Consider the following 19,621-nt stretch of genomic DNA (forward strand, 5'->3'; position numbering starts at 1 on the left):
CCCCCCTGCCCCCCCCCCCAACTCCTGCCGCTTCCAGCAATTTTAGCTGTTTCTTCTGGTATTTGCCTCTCTCTGTTTCTAAATAATGGGCACAGGGTGTTATTCCTTGATTTATCCATCTTTGATGTACTGAATTCCTCGTAAGGTAGGTGAGGATTGAGGTCTCCTATGCAACCACCCACACTTTCCTTTTCCCATTTTCCCAGTATGGTGATAGCACAGTTCTGGGTAAAAGCCATACCCATCGGCATTACATTATTATGACTAATCCAAGTAGCATCCTAAGGTTGTGATTCCTTTTTTAGACAACCAGTTATTTTACCTAAAGGTAATAATAATTGCCTTGCTGTTACTTGTTTTAGTTTCTATGTACCCATCATTTTTTTTTTTTTCCAAAAGCTACAGATTCCCAGATGTCTACTGACGTTAATTTGCATATGCATCAGATAATTCATCCATTCCTCTCTTTAGCTTGGGTTTTGTTGCTGCTGCCTTTGTTGTTTTTCCAGGCACCTCCCTTTTAGAGTCCTCTGTCCTTCTGTTCCTGTCTGGACATGGCCTCATTCATAGCCCTCAGCCCAAGATGCCCCTTTCCTGTCCCGTCTTCCCTTCACCCCAGCTCTGGACTGGGTGCTCTGCTTCCTGGATCCCGAGTCTTCCTGTATTTTGTTTTACAACAATTGTTTCACTGGAGAACATCCTGCAGTAATCCAGAGAAAGCGTATATGAGAAGTAAAATGTTTGGGTCCTTGCATATCTGAAAAAGTCTTTGCTCTACTTCTGTATCTGGTTAATGGTTTGACTGGATGTGGAAATACAGAATGACTTCTCTCGGAATATCAAAGGTGTTGCCTCAGAGTCTCTGAGAGTTGCTTGCTCTGGTGAAGTCTGTAGTCCATACGCTGTATGTGGACTCCCCCCACCTCCATGACCACCCACGGGATCTCTTAGGATTTCTTCTTTATTCTTCTTTATCTGAAGGTGCAGGATGGTGTGCCCTAAAGTAGGTCTTTGTAAGCCCACTGTGTTGTGTATTCAACGGGCACTTTTAGTCTGGACATTCGTACTCTTCAGTTCTGGGAGGTTTTTTTGTATTGTTTCTTTAGTGATGTCTCTCTGTTTCCTCTGTGCTCTCCTTCTGGAGCTCCTGTTAATCTGATGCTGGGCACAGCCTCCTGCTTTGATACCTGGTTTCTCTTATTTTCCATCTTTGTCATTTTGTTCTACTTTCTAGAAGATTTCCTCAATATTATCTTTAATCTCCTCTATTGATTTTGTAACCTTTGCCATGTTTTGAATTTCCCAGGCTTCCTTCATATTACCTGATTTTTCTTTATATACATGTAATCCTATTATTGTCTTTGAGCCTAATATCCTCTTATCACTCCAATAATATTAATTATCATGCACGTTCTGTTTCCTTTGTGTTTCTTTCCAGTTCTTTTTTTTTTTTTTTTCTGTTTATTTATTTTGGTCTCTGTCTTTCATGTAGGAGGCTTTCCATCCATATTTAAGAGTGAGGCACCCAAAAGGTCCAAGTGCCCAGGTGGGGATGGCCCTCTGTGGCTGTCCCTGTGGAGTGTCCCAGTGGCAAGCTGTTTCTTTCAGTGGGAACCCTGAGTATCAGTGCTTGGTGTCTTTTCTCGTGGCTCTTCATTGTCTCCAGAGGATGTAATGTCTTACTTCCCTCCTGGGATGTCTCCTCCCGCTTCAGGGTCTTGGGGACGGAGTGACCTCCATTGGGGTGTAGGCCCCCTTTTGAATCCCTGAGCTCTCGGTCTGCTTCATCGTAGCTTCCTACGCATCATCTTCTCCAGAGAGCAGACCTCTGATCTCTTCAACAGCACAAAAGCGAGGAAAGGTGTTTTGCTTTGTTCATTTGTCATTTTCCCCAAACCACGAGTGCCAGCTCTCACTTTCCACTCTTCACCGGGAGACAGAAAAGCAGAACTGCAGTGGATTTCTCTCTCACTTCTCCTTGCTTTACAATCCCCCTATTTTCTACCAAAAGAGCAGGAAATTACAGTCATAATCTGTCCAAGATGCAGAAAGTTAGAATCTGGTCAGGAACGAGTGGGCCTCTACTCGTCTCCTTTCAGTGGAGCAGGAAGATGTGTCAAAAGGGGTCATCGGGGCTTCCCTGGTGGCGCAGTGGGTGGGAGTCTGCCTGCCGATGCAGGGGACGCGGGTTCGTGCCCCGGTCCGGGAAGATCCCACGTGCAACGGAGCGGCTGGGCCCGTGAGCCACGGCCGCTGAGCCTGCGCGTCCGGAGCCTGTGCTCCGCAAGGGGAGAGGCCACAGCAGTGAGAGGCCCGCGTACCGCAAAAAAAAAAAAAGAAAAGGGGGGGTCATCGACACCCGGCGTGGCCACTTCCTTCACCAGCATTTCTGTTGTGTTTCGACTCATTCAGGGGACGGCGGGTGATGGAAAGGAAACTTATGACCAAGGGATGGACGAAACTCATTGAGAAATGTGTGTCTAGTTCCGAGGAAAACTCCCATGGGAAGTGAGCCTAGGATGATGTGTGCTTCCTAGGAAGCGACCCAGGAAAGCAGAGCTCTCCTGCCAAGTTTTCCATCTGGTCGTCTCTCTCTTGGGATGTGGCTTCCTCTGTCAACTGGAGAAGGCCCATCAGTCAGCCCCTTGGGGGGCAGTGGACTTGCTACACTAGAGGGAGTGCTGGGGTGGACGTGGACTCTAATCTCAGCACTTTCACCACCTTCAGGATTGAATCCTGCCTGCTCGGAGTTCTCCACCGGCAACGTGAGCTTGCTGTCAAAATTAGTCACCACAATAATTTTCAAAAGCTCTGCAGACAACACGTGCTAGGTCATAAAATGTCAGTGTTTTTTTTTAATTTTTAAAAAGAAGGATTCCCTTAGATGATAGATCTTAACGTTATAAGGGAAATATAGAATTCTGAAATCCAGCTTCCTATCATCTTCAGAGGCATACCTTCCGAGAGATAAGAAAAGAGGCTCCCGGGACTTCCCTGGTGGCGCAGTGGTTAAGAATCCACGTGCCAATGCAGCGGACACGGGTTCGAGCCCTGGTCCGGGACAATCCCACATGCCACGGAGCAGCTAAGCCCGCGCACCACAGCTACTGAAGCCCCCGCTCCTAGAGCCCGTGCTCCACAACAAGAGAAGCCACCACAATGAGAAGCCCACGCACCGCAACGAAGAGTAGCGCTGCAACTAGAGAAAGCCCACGCACAGCCACAAAGACCCAATGCAGCCATAAATGGGACCTTCCACTGCTATTCAGTTTCTCAGATGAGCAATTTGATCCTTAGATGATTTAAGTTGGGTGAAGTGAGGGACTGGTCAAAATAACTAGCTGCCCTGTTACGAATCTCATGTTTGAACGGAAGGGGTTGACCATCCGCTCTTTATATACATCCATCACATGTAAATGCTTGATCTCAAAATGTATCTTGTCCGAAATGATAGCCAAAGAAGCAGGGCCCGTGGTCACCATCCGAAGGTGCACAGAAGTGTGTCTTCTGGGCTGGAGCAGAAGTTGGCACCAGCATTTTTCTGAGTGAATTTTGATGATCACCTTCCACTGACCTCTCACTAAACAAGGCACATAGTCAGTGCTCAGTAAATTGTTTTTAATGGTTTTGTTTCCAGTCGCAGGGAGAAAGGATTTGCATATTTCCTAGGAAATTACCAAGTTTGGAGCCTGCATGTACCCACTGAGAGCAGATCATGTCAGAAAAACAAACAAACTTAAAATTCCTCCTTTCTGTGCACTGGGGGGCCTTGTCCAGCCTCCTGTGCCTAGATGTCCCCATTGCACTAAGAGCATCACATACGATTGAAGTTCAAACAGTCGTCCCTGGGCCAAGTGTGCTACTTTGGTCTAAATACCATCACTCTTGCTGAAATTAAAATAAGCAACCTTTATCCAAGATCTTCCAAGAGATTTGCTAATGAGCAGAGGATATCTCGTCTGAAGATGAGAGAAACAAAAGCCCAGAATCAAGTCCCACAGGACAAAGGAACCAACATAAACATTTGTCTCAGACTCACAGAATGCTGGTCATTATCTCTTAGATGGAGGGTTGCCAGCTTGGTGTGTGTGCTCGCGTGACAGAGAGAGGAAGGGAAGGAGGACAGAGACAGACTTCTATCTTCAACTCTCTAGAAATAAACATACGCAGACCCATCATCTGGGCTGTGCCCGTGACCTCTACAGGAGAGATCCCTCAGGATCGTGAAATGGACTGTATGCAGTGGACAGCGGGAGAAATACCCCGGCCACCGAGTGAGAGGGTGCCCCAGACAGACATGAAGGGGCTTGACTGATGAAAAACTGGCAGAGGGCTCAGAGAAGAATTGTGCAAGATCACATCAGTCTCATCCCGCTCGTCAGCCTCTGATGGCCTGGGGGCGCCTTCCCGTAGCCACTGTAAGGTTGTGCAGTGAGACAGGGCGTCACGTGGACTCAACGAGGCTGAATGTGGGTGTCAGGACCCACTGGGATGATATACGTGGTGACCGATACACACACACATGTAGACACACACACAATGCTGCCCACCTCCTTAAAAAATAAGTCTTACTAGAGAGTCCAACAACCATTATGGAGAACAGTATGGAGGTTCCTTAAAAAACTAAAAGTAGAACTACCGTATGATCCAGCAATCCCACTCCTGGGCATATATGCAGAGAAAACTCTTTTTCAAAAAGATACATGGGAGCTTCCCTGGTGGCACAGTGGTTGAGAGTCCGCCTGCCGATGCAGTGGACACGGGTTCGTGCCCGAGTCCGGGAAGATCCCACATGCCGCAGAGCGGCTGGACCCGTGAGCCACGGCCGCTGAGCCTGCGCGTCCGGAGCCTGTGCTCCGCAACGGGAGAGGCCACAAGAGTGAGAGGCCTGCATACCACACACACAAAAAAAAGATACATGGACTTCCCTGGTGGCACAGTGGTTAGGAATATGCCTGCCAGTGCAGGGGACACGGGCTCAAGCCCTGGTCTGGGAAGATCCCACATGCTGTGGAGCAACTAAGCCTGTGAGCCACAACTACTGAGCCTGTGCTCTAGAGACCCTGAGCCACAACTACTACAGCCTGTGCGCCTAGAGCCCATGCTCTGCAACAAGAGAAGCCACCTCAATGAGAAGCTTGTGCACAGCAACGAAGAGCCCCCGCTCGCCGCAACTAGAGAAAGCCCGCGTGCAGCAGCGAAGACCCAATGCAGAAAAAAAAAAAAAAAAAAAAAAGATACATGCACCCCTATGTTCATTGCAGCACTATTTACAATAGCCAAGACATGGAAGCAACCTAAATGTCCATCGACAGATGAATGGATAAAGAAGATGTGGTACATGTATACAATGCAATATTACTCAGCCATAAAAAAGAATGAGATAATGCCAGGTGCGGCAACATGGATGGACCTAGAGATTATCATACTAAGTGAAGTAAGTCAGACAAAGACGAATACCATATGATATCACTTACCCGTGGAATCTAAAATAATGATACAAACGAACTTATTTACAAAACAGAAATAAAGTCACATACGTAGAAAAGAAACTTATGGTTACTGGGGGGCAAAAAAGGGAGCGATAAATTGGGAGATTGGGATTGACATATACACACCACTATATATAAAATAGATAAGCAACAAGGACCTACTGTATAGCACAGGGAACTCTATTTAATACTCTGTAATGACCTATATGGGAAAAGACTCTAAAAAAGAGTGGATATATGTATATGTATAACTGTTCTGTACAGCAGAAGTTAACACAACATTGTAAATCAACTATAGTCCAATAAAAAGTTTTTTTAAAAATAAAATAAAATGTAAAAGAAAATAAAAAAGATTCCAATAAATGCTAAAAAAAAATGCTGAGGAACAGACAAAATTGTGGCGTTCAGATGATTCAGAAATGCCAGTAAGTGAAAATCAATAATGCAGACCAGATATTTGTAGTGAGTCTCAGAGTTTCCAAATCACCTCTACATTTCCGCCTCACCAGACTCAATACAATAATTGGAAAAGAAATTGTTCTCTCCATTGTACTGGCGAGGAAAATGAAACTCAGAGAGGTCCCGGGATGTATTTATTCAATGCCCCAGAGTAGAAATAGTCTTAAAGAGATGGCAAGAAACCATCCTCTTCAGGCGTTTTGTGGGTACAAAGAAAGATGGTTCCAGTGGGTGGGGATTTACCAGGAAAACCATCGGGCAGCCCCACAGGTCGTTCTGCTTGGACTTGGCAAAGGTCATTCTCATTGAAATCTTTTCAACCTACCATGTGATTGCTCATCATCTTTTCTGTTATAAAGCTCTCACGAATCTTCCATGAAAGCTGGAATTTCTCTCATTCCTGACCAAGGAGGAAGGCTTTTCATTAAGATTCTCCGTTGAGTCTGAATATCACCATCAGGGCCCTCGGAGTGAGGGGGTCATGACGAGTTCCTCCAGCTCTCAGGACTTTTGGAGACCGTCCTTACACCCGTCACTGGGGATTCTCATGGGGCTCTCTCTTTGGAACACTCAGAGACCCTCAGAATGAAAATCTTTTTGAGCATATTGTTAACCGTGAGGCTGCTGATATATGGCCTCAGGCCTCCTCTTTCAGCAACTTGTAGAACAATGCAGAGTCCCATCCTCCACAGCCCTGTCTGAACACACACGCACACACACACACGCACACACACACACACACACACACCCCACACATGCACACACACCACACACACGCACACCCTGCCGAGAGTCACGTTTTGTCTGTCCATACCACGTGGCAAAAGATCAGAGAAAGCGGCACACGTGATTCAGTAGTAAGTAAGACAGATGTCCAAAGGATACGTGAACTCCGTGACATCACTGACCCTCCCATCAGCATCCCCCTGTTACCAGTGAGTCTCAGGAGAAAATGACTCCATGCCCACCAGACTACCCTAGATTCCCAAGGAAGACTCCAGCTCAGCAGACAACCCTGCCAACACCCCTCCTCAAACGGCTCTCAGAGCACTGGGGGCACAGAGGAGTGTCCCCCGTCCAGCCTGTGGGTGATGCCAGTGGGAAACACCCGTACATCTTCCTTGAAGGGCCTTCTGATCCCCACCTTTCTGCATTTCGTCCTCGGTCGGGGGAAAACCCAGTGCCTCAGGAAAGTGTGGGATTTTTGCACGCACTCTTTGTGATCTTGTTCGGTTTATTTGCTCTGCTTGAGCAGAAACACTTGAAAATAGCCACCTCTGCATTTGAGAGAAGCCAGATGAGAAAAAGGTGCAGTGATCTTTGGAATGTTATATGGCAGGCGGATGCCTGGAAACATCTGTCCACTCCTCCCCACGGGGACTCAGCTCTCAGGGTTTGAGGTACAACGGGAGGTGTGTGGTGTGGGCAGGAAATCTAGAGCTCTGTTCCGTCGTAGGGGATAAAATCACCTGGGAGGACGAGGTATAAACGGGGGAAGGTATTGTAAACAGGAGACATCAGGGAATCAGGCAGAGACTGCGAGGTAGGAAAGCATTTTCTTCTCCATTAGGGAGCATCTCTTCCCCCACCCCCATCCCCGTTCCTAGATTGGGTCTTATAAACACCATTTAGACTCTGTACTGATTTCTCTGAGGACAGATGATGCCATGATTCTTGCACTCAATAAATACTAAATGGAAACGATGAGAAGGAATACCGCAGCTCTCTTTCCCATCAGATTTTGCAAGAGTGGGGACGTCTGGGCCACCTCATTCTTCAATCCCTTTCCCTCTTACCGGTCACGTTCTGGCTCTCATTGTTTTTAATATCTTCACTGGGAGATGGTCAAGGTCAGAGAAGGTGGAAACTCACCGCAGTTAGAGGCACTAGTTCCCACGTACCTTGAGGACACATATGGTCGGTGAGAGAGAACTCGTGTAAATCAGGTTCGATGTTTAAATGGGCATCTTTGGTAGCTTGATTCTGAATAATGGTACATACATTACAGTTAATGCTGCCATGCGATTAGCGTCTCACAGTCTCTCCTGGAACTGCAGAATGGACTGTGTAAAATCAAATCAAATAGAAAATGACCGTCCTCCGCCTTCCCCACTCCTGCCCCCTTTCCCAAAGATATAGATGTTTCCCTTTAGCAGATGAGTCAAGTAATGAACTAAAAACAATGTTCGCACTTAACAGGGTTCTTCCCCATGGTTGGCTTTGAGTTGGCCCCTCCTGGGATGTTAAGTATTAGTCACCGTTGACCGTTGCCTGCAACCTCGGCATAAATGTTTGACGGAGTACGCTGACAAGTACACACCAGCGACTTCAGGAAGTCGACTGGTGGGAATGGAAAGGCACACAGTGCGAGTAGAAATGATCCACTGTGGAAACCCTGTACGGTGTTTCTGTTAAATCATTTGTCCACTGTTAAATGATTTACATTCTGATAGGACCTGGTAATCCCAGGACTGCAATTCCAAGCATTCCTCCACACTCCAGCACTGACAGTCTGTATCAATTACAGTGTCCGTAAAGCTCCTTCAGCCGGTTAAGCATAAAGAATTATTGTCCCCAATCCTTCCATGCCTCTCGTTAGTTCTCTTAGCCCTCGCTCCAAGGTGGTTCGGTAGCAAACATTATTATACATATTTGAAATTCCTAAGCTCGAAAGAGCCTGCAGGGTATCCTTCCCTCGAAATACACAGGCTTGCTTCAATGCATTGTTTTGAATCACAGGGGCCACTTCTGGAGCACACAAAAATAATTAGAAAATCTGTGAATCAGAGTTTGCTTTATACTTCGAAAAACAAGTAACCCTTATTTTAGCTAACTTTGATGCTACATGTGGTCCTGAGACCTTGTTGACTGAGACTGTGACCTGATTGATTTGGGGGAGAGCACGCCCTCCAGAAGGTCAGATGCTGGACAAGAAGTTGGGGGTGCTTCCCAGCCCCATCACGGCCACTAAAGCCTTGTGACTTTGGGGGAGTGCCTTGATGGTATTTGGTTTCTGTTCTCAATGAAAGCGGGTGGCTGGGCTAGCTGAGGTCTCAGTCGGTGCTAGCGCTAGTTTTTTTGTGCTCCAGTCACTCACTGTAGGATCTAGAAGTACAACGTCAGTTAATTTGGTTATTATTCTTGCGTGCTGGTGGACTCCAGGTTTTCCTTTGTCTCTAAGATCTGAACTGTATATCAAATACAGTGTTGTGCACTTAAAATCTTGTTAGGAGGGTAGATCTCACATTAAGTGTTCTTACCTTCCCCCGAGAAAAACACACCGAGTGACACAAGGAAACTTTTGGAGGTGATGGATGTTTATTACCTTGAACATGGTGATGGTATCACAGGTGTTTGCATATGTCTGAAGTAACACATTATATACACTAAGTGTGCAATTTCTTTCTGTATCTATTATACCTCAATCAAGCTGTTAGATAAAAGGAGATATGGACTATATACATTTTGAAATATATATACATAGGATTTTTTTAAAAACCTAAGAGAGGCTTATGTCCTTTTAAGACCATGTCCATAGATCACGATTAAATATTTGGGGGAAGAACTAGAGAACAGAGTTTTGTCGTTGTTTTTTTTTACATCTTTATTGGAGTATAATTGCTTTACAATGGTGTGTTGCTTTCTGCTTTATAACAAAGTGAATCAGTTATACATATACATATGTTCCCATATCTCTTCCCTCTTGCGTCTCCCTCCCTCCCACCCTCCCTATCCCACCCCTCCAGGTGGTCACAGAGCAACGAGCTAATCTCCCTGTGCTATGCGGCTGCTTCCCACTAGCTATTTTACGTTTGGTAGTGTATATATGTCCATGCTACTCTCTCGCTTTGTCACAGCTTACCCTTCCCCCTCCCCATATCCTCAAGTACATTCTCTAGTAGGTCTGTGTCTTTATTCCTGTCCTGCCCCTAGGTTCTCCATGACCTTTCTTTTTTTTTCTTAGATTCCATATATATGCGTTAGCATACAGTATTTGTTTTTCTCTTTCTGACTTACTTCACTCTGTATGACAGACTCTAGGTCCATCCACCTCACTACAAATAACTCAATTTCGTTTCTTTTCATGGCTGAGTAATATTCCATTGTATATATGTGCCCCATCTTCTTTATCCATTCATCTGTTGATGGACACTTAGGTTGCTTCCATGCCCTGGCTATTGTAAATAGAGCTGCAATGAACATTTTGGTACATGACTCTTTTTGAATTATGGTTTTCTCAGGGTATATGCCCAGTAGTGGGATTGCTGGGTCGTATGGTAGTTCTATTTGTAGTTTTTTAAGGAACCTCCATACTGTTCTCCAGTGTGGCTGTATCAGTTTACATTCCCACCAACAGTGTATGAGGGTTCCCTTTTCTCCACATCCTCTCCAGCGTTTGTTGTTTGTAGATTTTTTGATGATGGCCATTCTGACCGGTGTGAGATGATACCTCATTGTAGTTTTGATTGGCATTTCTCTAATGATTAATGATGTTGAGCATCCTTTCATGTGTTTGTTGGCAGTCTGTAGAACAGAGTGTTTTTAAACTTGGATTCTCTAACAGTGAGGACCAGTAGAACTTTCTACAGTGAGTGAAGTGCCCTGCATGTGCTCTGACATCATGGTAGCCAACAGCTACCTCAAAGTATTGAGTACATGAAAGAGATGTGGGGAGTGCAACTGGGGAATTATATTTTTCATTTTATTTAATTTTAAAAGAGTCACAATCCCACTGTAACCTTTTCTTCAATAAAGCCTTATTCCTGGTTCCAAAGTAGAGTTTAGAAAGAAAAATGCATGTTGTTATCAAGTAACCTTACTCTGCTGATTAATCAGGTTGACAGATTTGTAAAAAGCCGGGGACTGGCCCATCCCTTAATTTCTCATGAAGACAAAGATGAAGCCCTGGAGGCAACTGTGTAGACCCAGGACCACTGGATTCATTCTAAGAGCTGTAAAAAGCATGCCAGGGAGCATTCGAGTCCAAGTAATTCAGAGAAGATATTCTATGAGTGCTTGAGATTTTAGGGAATACCTTAGAAAAGAAATACCCATCCTCTTTGGGGAGAGATCATAAAGAAATCATCATTAAAGGACCAAACTTATCTTCCTTGGTTTTCCTTTCAGGAGCTGATTGATGTTGACAGTGAAGTGGTGTTTGAATTAGCCTCGTATATTTTACAGGTAAGTCGTCTCCCCCTCGTCTTTGTATGCCAGGGCCATGCACAGAAGAAAGAGGAATAAGACTTAGCGTGCATGGCAGTTGCTATATCCACTAGCTCTTTGACTTCTTAATTATTTTTAGCCACAAGCAGGAAAGAGCTACTGGGGAAACTACACCATGGCAGCAAATAGAGTCTTCTCTATTCTCTGTTCGTCTCCAAAATTTTAAGACTGTATTTCTCTGCAAAGGAAAACTGTGTGTATAACCTGAGATTGGGGGAAACTGAGACCATCCAGTGACCCCCTTTTTCTTCAGGTCACTGGAGAAAGCCAAGTAAAAAGCAGGAATTAATTGCCAGGAGAATCACTGTCATGAAAGACAAGGAAAAGATCCTTAGCTTATGTGAAAAAGAGGCCTACTGTATATTAGAAACACTGGCAAGATGAGCTAAAATGATGTCATTAATTTATTCCTTCAGCAAGATTTAGTGAGCAACTACTATGTTCCAGGCGTTATGCTAATGCATTACAGATTTCATGGTCCCTGCCCCCAAAAGCCCACAATACAGGATAAAACAACAAATAACACAAGACATGGACACATAGACAGTGCTATCCAGACAGACATCCAGGTTCAGAATCTTTAAACTGGAAAAAGTTAGATCAGGGCTTAGAAATGAAAACTTACCCTCTGTCATTGTGAATCACTTTCTTTGTATATAACTTTCTGAAGTTTAATTGTCTCATATTCAAGTGGTAAATACACGTGTCCTTCCTTAGTTATATTACTATAGCTGATAGGACGACACAGCAGTCAGTCGGACTGATTCAACAGAGGACCATTACAATGTATTTTAAAATCTGTAACATGGGATCAGAATGTGTCACTGATGTTGAATTTTCTTCTTCTACAGGAGGCAAAGGGAGACTTTTCTAGGTGAGTTTACAAGAGTTTTTGGCTTAAAAATGTATTCTGTTGCATCTCTATTAAAAGAAACTATTCTGTCTTTTCTTCGTAGGAGGGCAATTTATTAATATTATATCTTAATGTTGAAATCCATTTCCCAACTTGTCAATGGAAATAGGTACATCAGGCAGAGAAAGCACAGTAATAGGAGGATATTCTGTACCAAACGAAAGTTACTAAAAGGCTGAGATTAGAACCCACTGTCACACATGGCCATTGTATTGAGGTGTGTCAGGTTGCCCAGGTGTCTTCGTGGAGCCTTGAATTATCACTGTGGTATGAACTATAGTGATAGAGATAACCCCATGGATGCAAACATCTTTTTTTCCCTCTGTTTTAGTTCCGACCCTGAAGGTACAACATCCTAGCCTGCAGGAAGATGTCTTTCATGAAAGTGTTACAATATAAATATCCCACTTCTACTGTCTTTCCTTTTCCAGATGTTATGTTAGGGAGAGAACATAAACAGACTTAACCACGGGGAAAAATGTGCCCTGCTTTAATAACCCTGTAGATCCACAAGTTTCAGTCTCATCATTCACTTCATTAAGCATGGCCCTTTGACCAGTAGGGCTGAATTGCCAGTCTCTCCTGATCATTACTGGAGACAGAGTAGGGGTTGTAACCATCCACCAACAGGACTGTCTGCTCAAAGACAGACATCGTTCCTGGGATTCTGTTTTCTTGAACTCCCCTGAGGGAAGTCCAGTATAGCTCATTCTTTAGAATCAAGGTCTAGAGGTATGAAGACTCAACCACACGTACAAGAACAGCATCAGGGCGTGGGATCCTGGCCCATCATTAGGAAATTAGCAAAACTGGTATGAAAAAGCAATGCAGGTTATACCTCTGCTCCGTGAAGGAACTTGGGTGTTTTCTCCTGCTTTGGGGGGTCTGATCTGTAAATGCAGCCTAAACTGCCTCACCTGGTGGTCTACCTCTACTTGTCCAGCTTTCTCAACTTCACGCTGACTGGTTTTCAGGTCTTAGCTGCCTTCTCTCTGCTCCCCATGCATTTCTAAGGCTTTCTAGCAAAGGCAGAGGTATATTTTCTCACTCAGATATCTCAGCAAAACCAAAAAAAAATTCTTCGACAATCTAAAACAAGGGTCAGCAAACACTTTCTGTAAAGAACCAGACAGTAAATACTTGGGTTTTGCAGGCCACCCAGTCTCTGTTGCAACTACTCACCCCTCCATTTCTAAGTGCAAAAGCAGCCAGAGACAGTAGGTAAGCAAATGAGTATGTCGGTGTTTCAATAAAACTTTATTTATAAATTCAGAAATTTGAATGTCATGTACATTTTCATGTACCGCAAAATATTCTTCTTTTGATTTTTTTTCCCCAACCGTTTAAGACTTTTTTCTTAAGATTTTTTTCCCAACCATTCTTAGCTCACAGGCCACATAAAAACAAGCAGCGTTGGCCAGTGGGTTGTAGTGGGCTGACCTCTGATCCTAAAATATAGTCCAGCTCAGTTTGATTATTTGTAGAAGGAGACCTCCAGGCCCCTTTTATTTAGGTTTCCCAGGTTCTTGCTATGAAACAGAGGTAGTCGGGGGGCGATGAAGGTTTATTTATAGCCTTAGCAGGAGACCTTGTAGGTGGCCAATAACTGTTGACCGAATGGATTGAGTGCAACATTTTCAGGATCTAGAAACTATACTTTGTTCTGTTTTTTCTTTGTTAGTTTTTTATGCCTTTCATTTGGTATTGGACTTGAGGCTCTTGGTAAGTGCAGGTTCATATCTATTTACAAAGGGCTCCGAAGTCCCATGAAAAAATGGTTTAATAACCACAGATCCAGTGGATTCCATTGTCCGGTCTACTTACTCTGAAGATACTTTTCCCTGCCTTTTCTTGCACGGGCTCTGAACTCTGCTGTAAATATTTATTTTTGAGAGTCCCCTGACAGGATGGAATGTGAGCTGAGAACAGCGTCATCTGGCCCCGCAGATCCTGGGAACGTGGGGCTACAGGGATGGTCAGTGGGGAGGAAGGGCAGGCCTGCCCTCCAGTAACTCATGGACCCCTCAGGAGCTTGTGGAATCCCAGCTTGCTGGCTGCAGAGAAACAAAGGATCCTGGTTTGGCTTCATTTGTCAAAGTGTTCCCTCGCAGTTTGTTTATAACAGCAGCTGTCTGGGGTGAGAAACAGCCGTCAGGGGAGAGGAGAGGTCAGACACCTTATCCAAGAGGTCAGTTTCTCTCCCAGCGTAAAACTCACATCACAGAAGTTGGGATTCCCTGATAAACACCGTTCTCTGTACAAGCCCACGGTTCGTATGCTTGAGTGGCCCGGAGTTTCGGAACAAGAGAAGTAATCCCTGATTTTACCTCTTCCCATCCACATCTGGGAAAATCCCCATAACGTTGAAGTGGACCACATTTGGTTTGGTGGCCAAACATCAGGCATTTTAGATGTCCCATTCTCATAGTTTAGTATTGTAGAAAGTTGTTTTTGCTCTGTTAATGAATGCCGGACTCTACAACCTTTATTGTATTTAACTGAATGGCTTCGACTTATATACACACCCTGTAAACACAGTACGTTTTCCTGAGCAGCATTCATAACAGAAGATGTAAACTTAGAGCACCGGGGAAGCGTTTTATATAGCACGTGGTCCAGGGCTTAATTCTGAGATCTTCTAGAATCTAGAGGATCAAATAACCTTTGAAATTAATGGTCGCACACAAAAGGCAAAGTAACTCTTTCATAGCCTGATGATCCTGAATCTCTACCTTCCTAAAAAGCTACTTTGCCCAGGATGCTATTATCCTGTATGTTTACATTTCAGTGAATATATGCAGATTACATTTATGTGGAATGAGTATTAAAAATCTATATGTTATGGGAATTCCCTGGCGGTCCAGTGCTTAGGACTCAGCACTTTCACTGCTGTGGCCCGGGTTCAATCCCTGGTCAGGGAACTAAGATCCTGCAAGCCACTCAGTTGGGCCAAAAAAAATCTACATATTATGGGAGCAAGTTCCTTGATGTACAAGAGGAAAAGGGTTCTTTTTACAAAAGGGAGAAGTCGAAAGTGCTGATGCTACTTTAATAGAACGAGAACTATGTAAGGTCAACCCAGAGCCCTAACGACTGTTTCTCGTGAAACTCACAAGCTGTTCTGTTTCTCCTTTTGGACTCTTTTTTGCTCAGCAGACCCCTGAAGGCTTATTCTTACGTAACCCCCTTTTCTTTCCAGTTAATGGAAATGTTCACTTCCTTGTCTTACTGAGCTTGACAATGAAATCTTGGGTTCAGTGTTGCTGAAAGAAAATGAGTGAGGTATAGATAGGAAGTATTGTCCATGATAGGAAGAAATATATGTCATCCATGTTCATATTCTAGCGTAGACAAATTTGTAAGATCTCGTGAAAGGTTGAGGAAATCGTCTTATCTAAAAATATTTTTTCCCTTGTATTATTTTCCTTAGCAAAGCATGTAGTGATCGTATTTCATTTCCTGGTACATATGTATGTAAAAAAAAAAAAAAAATGAATGTCCATCAACAATGAGGAAATCAGTGGAGTTGGCATTCTGTTTAAAACAATTGAATAGCCTAAGAACTGTTCATCATGGCAGCTATATAAGCAGATATTAGGTTGAAAAGGGTCAAAACAGTTTTAAAAACAAAAAGTTCTCCTTTGATAATCACTCCTGAGCATTAGTCAGCTAATACACATTTTCTAGGATTTTATACATACTTTATTCATCACAAACTCTGCAGTGGTTTAAGTGCCGAGCACTGATTTTTCTTAGTAAAGAAAAAATTCCTTGTAAAATAGATAGCTAGTGGGAAGCAGCCGCATAGCACAGGGAGATCAGCTCGGTGCTTTGTGACCACCTAGAGGGGTGGGGTAGGGAGGGTGGGAGGGAGACGCAAGAGGGAGGGGATATGGGGATATATGTATACTTATAGCTGATTCACTTTGTTATATGGCAGAAACTAACACAACATTGTGGAGCAATTATACTCCAATAAAGATGTTAAAAAAAGATTCTTTTAAACATTCGGTTACCATAGAAAAATAATGCTCTTGTCTTTAAAAAGGTCAATTCAGGGAACACCTAATTTAGTCAACTGAACAGGACATTCAAACTGTATAGTTACATTCTAATTTAATGTAACAGAAGACTTATTAATACACTGCACTAAGCAAGGTATTACTTAAAGAATTTGATTTTTTTGCTTTTTTTCCCTAAGGGGACCTTAACTGAAAACCCTAGTGGCTAATCTTCATACTCTGATTTTGAGAATAGCCTCACTTTTTACTTTCTGTCAGCCTTTCTGAAAGGGGGCCACCAAAAAAAAAAGGGAAAATAATCATTTTAACAACGTTTTACCAAACCGGTGAATTGATTAAAAATAGTTTATGCTGAGCCACATAAATACATTCCCAAATCACACTGCCTTTGATATAAAGAATCATCCACAGATTAACAGGGACTAGTTAAAAAACATCTGTTCTGTAGAATTTTTTGCTAACACAATTTATTGAAACCAGACGGGTAAAGCTCGGTCACTCCAGGCCGTTTCTTGGGACCTGGAAATATCTTTGTTACAGAGAACCGGATGTATTGATGCTGATCATTAAAAGACTTATAAGGACTAGTAAGCAAACAGCACCTGAAAAGGGCTGATATTAAGGAAATCCCATGTAAAGTTCTGTGGGTCACATTTTGCTTACCTGTTAGGCAAAGTTCATCATGTGCTTTGGAGGTGATGGGAGGCTGCCCTCCATCTGCAGGTTGTCTATTCCAAGGAAACACAGCAACCAACGTCAAAAAAGCAACGCTGTGATTGAATACAGAGGGGTCAGTTTCTGTGACATCCGTACAAAGTTAAAGGCTGGTACCAGTGGGAGAATATCTGCTTATCAGAGTTCCAGGGTCAGTAGGAGTCTTACTGTGACCCTGATTTATCAACCTACAGGGTTCCAATTCTGCTTCTTAATAATAATAATAATAATAATAATAATGCTTTAGAAATAAAGCAACACATTACTCCATCAATAGAAATGAGTAGCAGGGAAATTGAGTTTTACCTCCATTTTAGAAAAGGAGTTGGAGTATTTATTTGTCCTGAAAAATTCCTTTCAGCTTCCATGGACTGCCTGGTCTTAGGTCTCTAGAAGAGCAGCTAGAAGCAAAAAAAAAAAAAAAAAAAAAAAAAGTGAAGACCTTTTAATATTTCCTCTTCTGTAAACCATGGAACCATTTGTTCACTAAACCAGAAAGATAAAATGAAATTTCTGTGGGGAAAAAAAAAGTACCCTCTTGATTTTTTTGTTCTTTGTATGAAATCTCGTCTGCCTTTTTTAAGAGCATTTGTGAATTACTGCAAATGAAACTTGGTTTACTGGTATCTGAAAATTCCCTATTTGTAGGCTTTCGTTGTTTTGTTTTTTTGTCAGACTAGATGATGCCTTTTAGGCAGTCATAGGTTAAAGGAAGAATTTTAGAAGATCAACAGGAAAAGAAGATAAAGAGCTGATTTTCTTCTAAAAGACTTTTTTTGGTAACATAAACATTTGTACAGATTACTATCTTTTTTTTTTTTTTTTTGCGGTACGCGGGCCTCTCACTGTTGTGGCCTCTCCCGTCGCGGAGCACAGGCTCCGGACTTGCAGGCTCAGCGGCCATGGCTCACGGGCCCAGCCGCTCCGCGGCACGTGGGATCTTCCCGGACCGGGGCACGAGCCCGTGTTCCCCGCATCGGCAGGCGGACTCTGAACCACTGCGCCACCAAGGAAGCTCAGAATTGTGATTTATAGACCACTGCCTGAGATTAATCAACTTTCAACGCTGTCCCTTAGTAGGGCAAGGAAATAATGTCATCTTTTTAAAGATAGTAATCTGGGGCTTCCCTGGTGGCGCAGTGGTTCAGAGTCCGCCTGCCGATGCAGGGGCCGCGGGTTCGTGCCCCGGTCCGGGAAGATCCCACGTGCCGCGGAGCGGCTGGGCCCGTGAGCCATGGCCGCTGAGCCTGCGCGTCCGGAGCCTGTGCTCCGTGACGGGAGAGACCACAACAGTGAGAGGCCTGCGTACCGCAAAAAAAAAAAAAAAAATCACAATTCTGAGTTTACTAACATCATTACTTTGCACTTACCTAAGTGGTTTTACTCCTGCAAGTCATAGCAAGCCTAGTGTTAAAGCAGTATTAGAGCATTTGATCATTTGGGGTATATTTTCCTACAACGTTTTAATTGGCCTCTTGAAAGAAAACAGCTGATAGGATCATATACTAAGAGAAATCGATTTGCTGGGACTCTTAGATAATTAGTAAAAAAAAAACTCAGACAGCTGTGTTTGGAAGAGTCAACATTTGGAATACAACTTACATAACCTGATAGTATCTTTATACCCAAACTTGCAAATTTCCCTTTTGGAAAATGACTAGAAAAAAAGTCATCTGTTAAGCTTGAAATACATGCAGCCCAAAGGAGAGCTTTTGTGGGAAGAATTTAAATTTATATAATTCTTGTATGTTATTTTATTTGAAAAAAGAGAGAGAGAGAGAGAATGGGGTGTGTGATATTTTCCCATGACTTCTAAAGGACTTAGAGGGAGAAGCAGCTGGAATCTTTCGTGCCAGCAAGACCTTTTGAAAGGAACAGAATCTGAAATTTTGAAACAAAATGTTCAAGTGGAAATGTTGTTACAGAAAGCTTTGTTTTGTGCACAAAAGTCCATTTTACTGAGCTTTTCAAGTGTGTAATTCACAGTTTCCAAGCATAGAAAAGTATTCAGATAGGGTATTTTGCAGGAGGATATTCGTCCAATCCTATGGGAATTGTTTAGATATACGGTAAAGGAGGCAATTTTGTATTATGACAGCTTGTCTCATTTGCTAAATATTTCTTTAATATCACTATCATATTTTGAGTTGACCTTGGTAATAACAAAAAGGTTCACGGCTATGACATTATGTCAGTTTTTCAGAATTAAGATTTTGACTCAAAAGGGTAACATAGAAAATTAAACAGCCTTTTGAGTAAAATTATTGTCTCAAATTGTAGGCTTATAAAAAATTTTGTTTTGAATTTTTACAAGTTTACAACTATGTTAGAAACGCAAAAAAATGTTTCCTGTCATCCTAGAAAACCAAACTCACTAATCAAGAAAGAAATCTTTACTTAGATAAATTAGCCATTACCATCAGAAATAAAGGCACATAATTCATAAATGTTGGTAATTTTGCCCCTCCGTACAGGTGGCAAATTAGTGTGGCATATTTATCCATGATACATGCCCAGAATCCAGAATCCTCTGCTGGAAGAATCTCAGAGGGACCCGCAGGTGCTTCCCTGGTGTCTGCAAATGGTCACACAACTACGAGAGAACCCTCACAAGCATCGTCCTCAGCCACCAGTTCTGTGAGCCTCCCTGTACCCCTGAAGGAGAGTATGTGGTAGGGAGGAGGTAGCCAAGTGTCCCCATTTTCTTTGCTAGAACATGAAGTTCAACTTGGTTAAAAAAAAAAAAAAAAAGAAGAAGGGAAGGGAAGGAGAGAAATTGTTTCCTGCATGGTTAT

The 19,621-nt window shown here is 43.2% G+C and overlaps 1 protein-coding gene and 1 non-coding gene across 2 annotated transcripts in view; both read left to right on the top strand.

The window, feature by feature from the left end:
- FRMD4A (FERM domain containing 4A) overlaps positions 1–19,621 on the top strand; it is a 306,388-nt gene that overhangs the window by 187,152 nt on the left and 99,615 nt on the right. The window contains exons 6-7 of the mRNA XM_007460894.1: positions 11,079–11,135; positions 12,029–12,051. Coding sequence (XP_007460956.1) covers positions 11,079–11,135; positions 12,029–12,051 — 80 coding nt within the window. The remainder of the gene's footprint in view (positions 1–11,078; positions 11,136–12,028; positions 12,052–19,621) is intronic.
- On the top strand, positions 14,940–15,011 carry TRNAE-UUC (transfer RNA glutamic acid (anticodon UUC)). Its single transcript has one exon. It is a non-coding gene; the product is annotated as a tRNA-Glu (tRNA).

Source organism: Lipotes vexillifer, unplaced genomic scaffold, assembly GCF_000442215.2.
Source record: "Lipotes vexillifer unplaced genomic scaffold, Lipotes_vexillifer_v1.1 scaffold534, whole genome shotgun sequence".
NCBI lineage: Eukaryota > Metazoa > Chordata > Mammalia > Artiodactyla > Lipotidae > Lipotes > Lipotes vexillifer.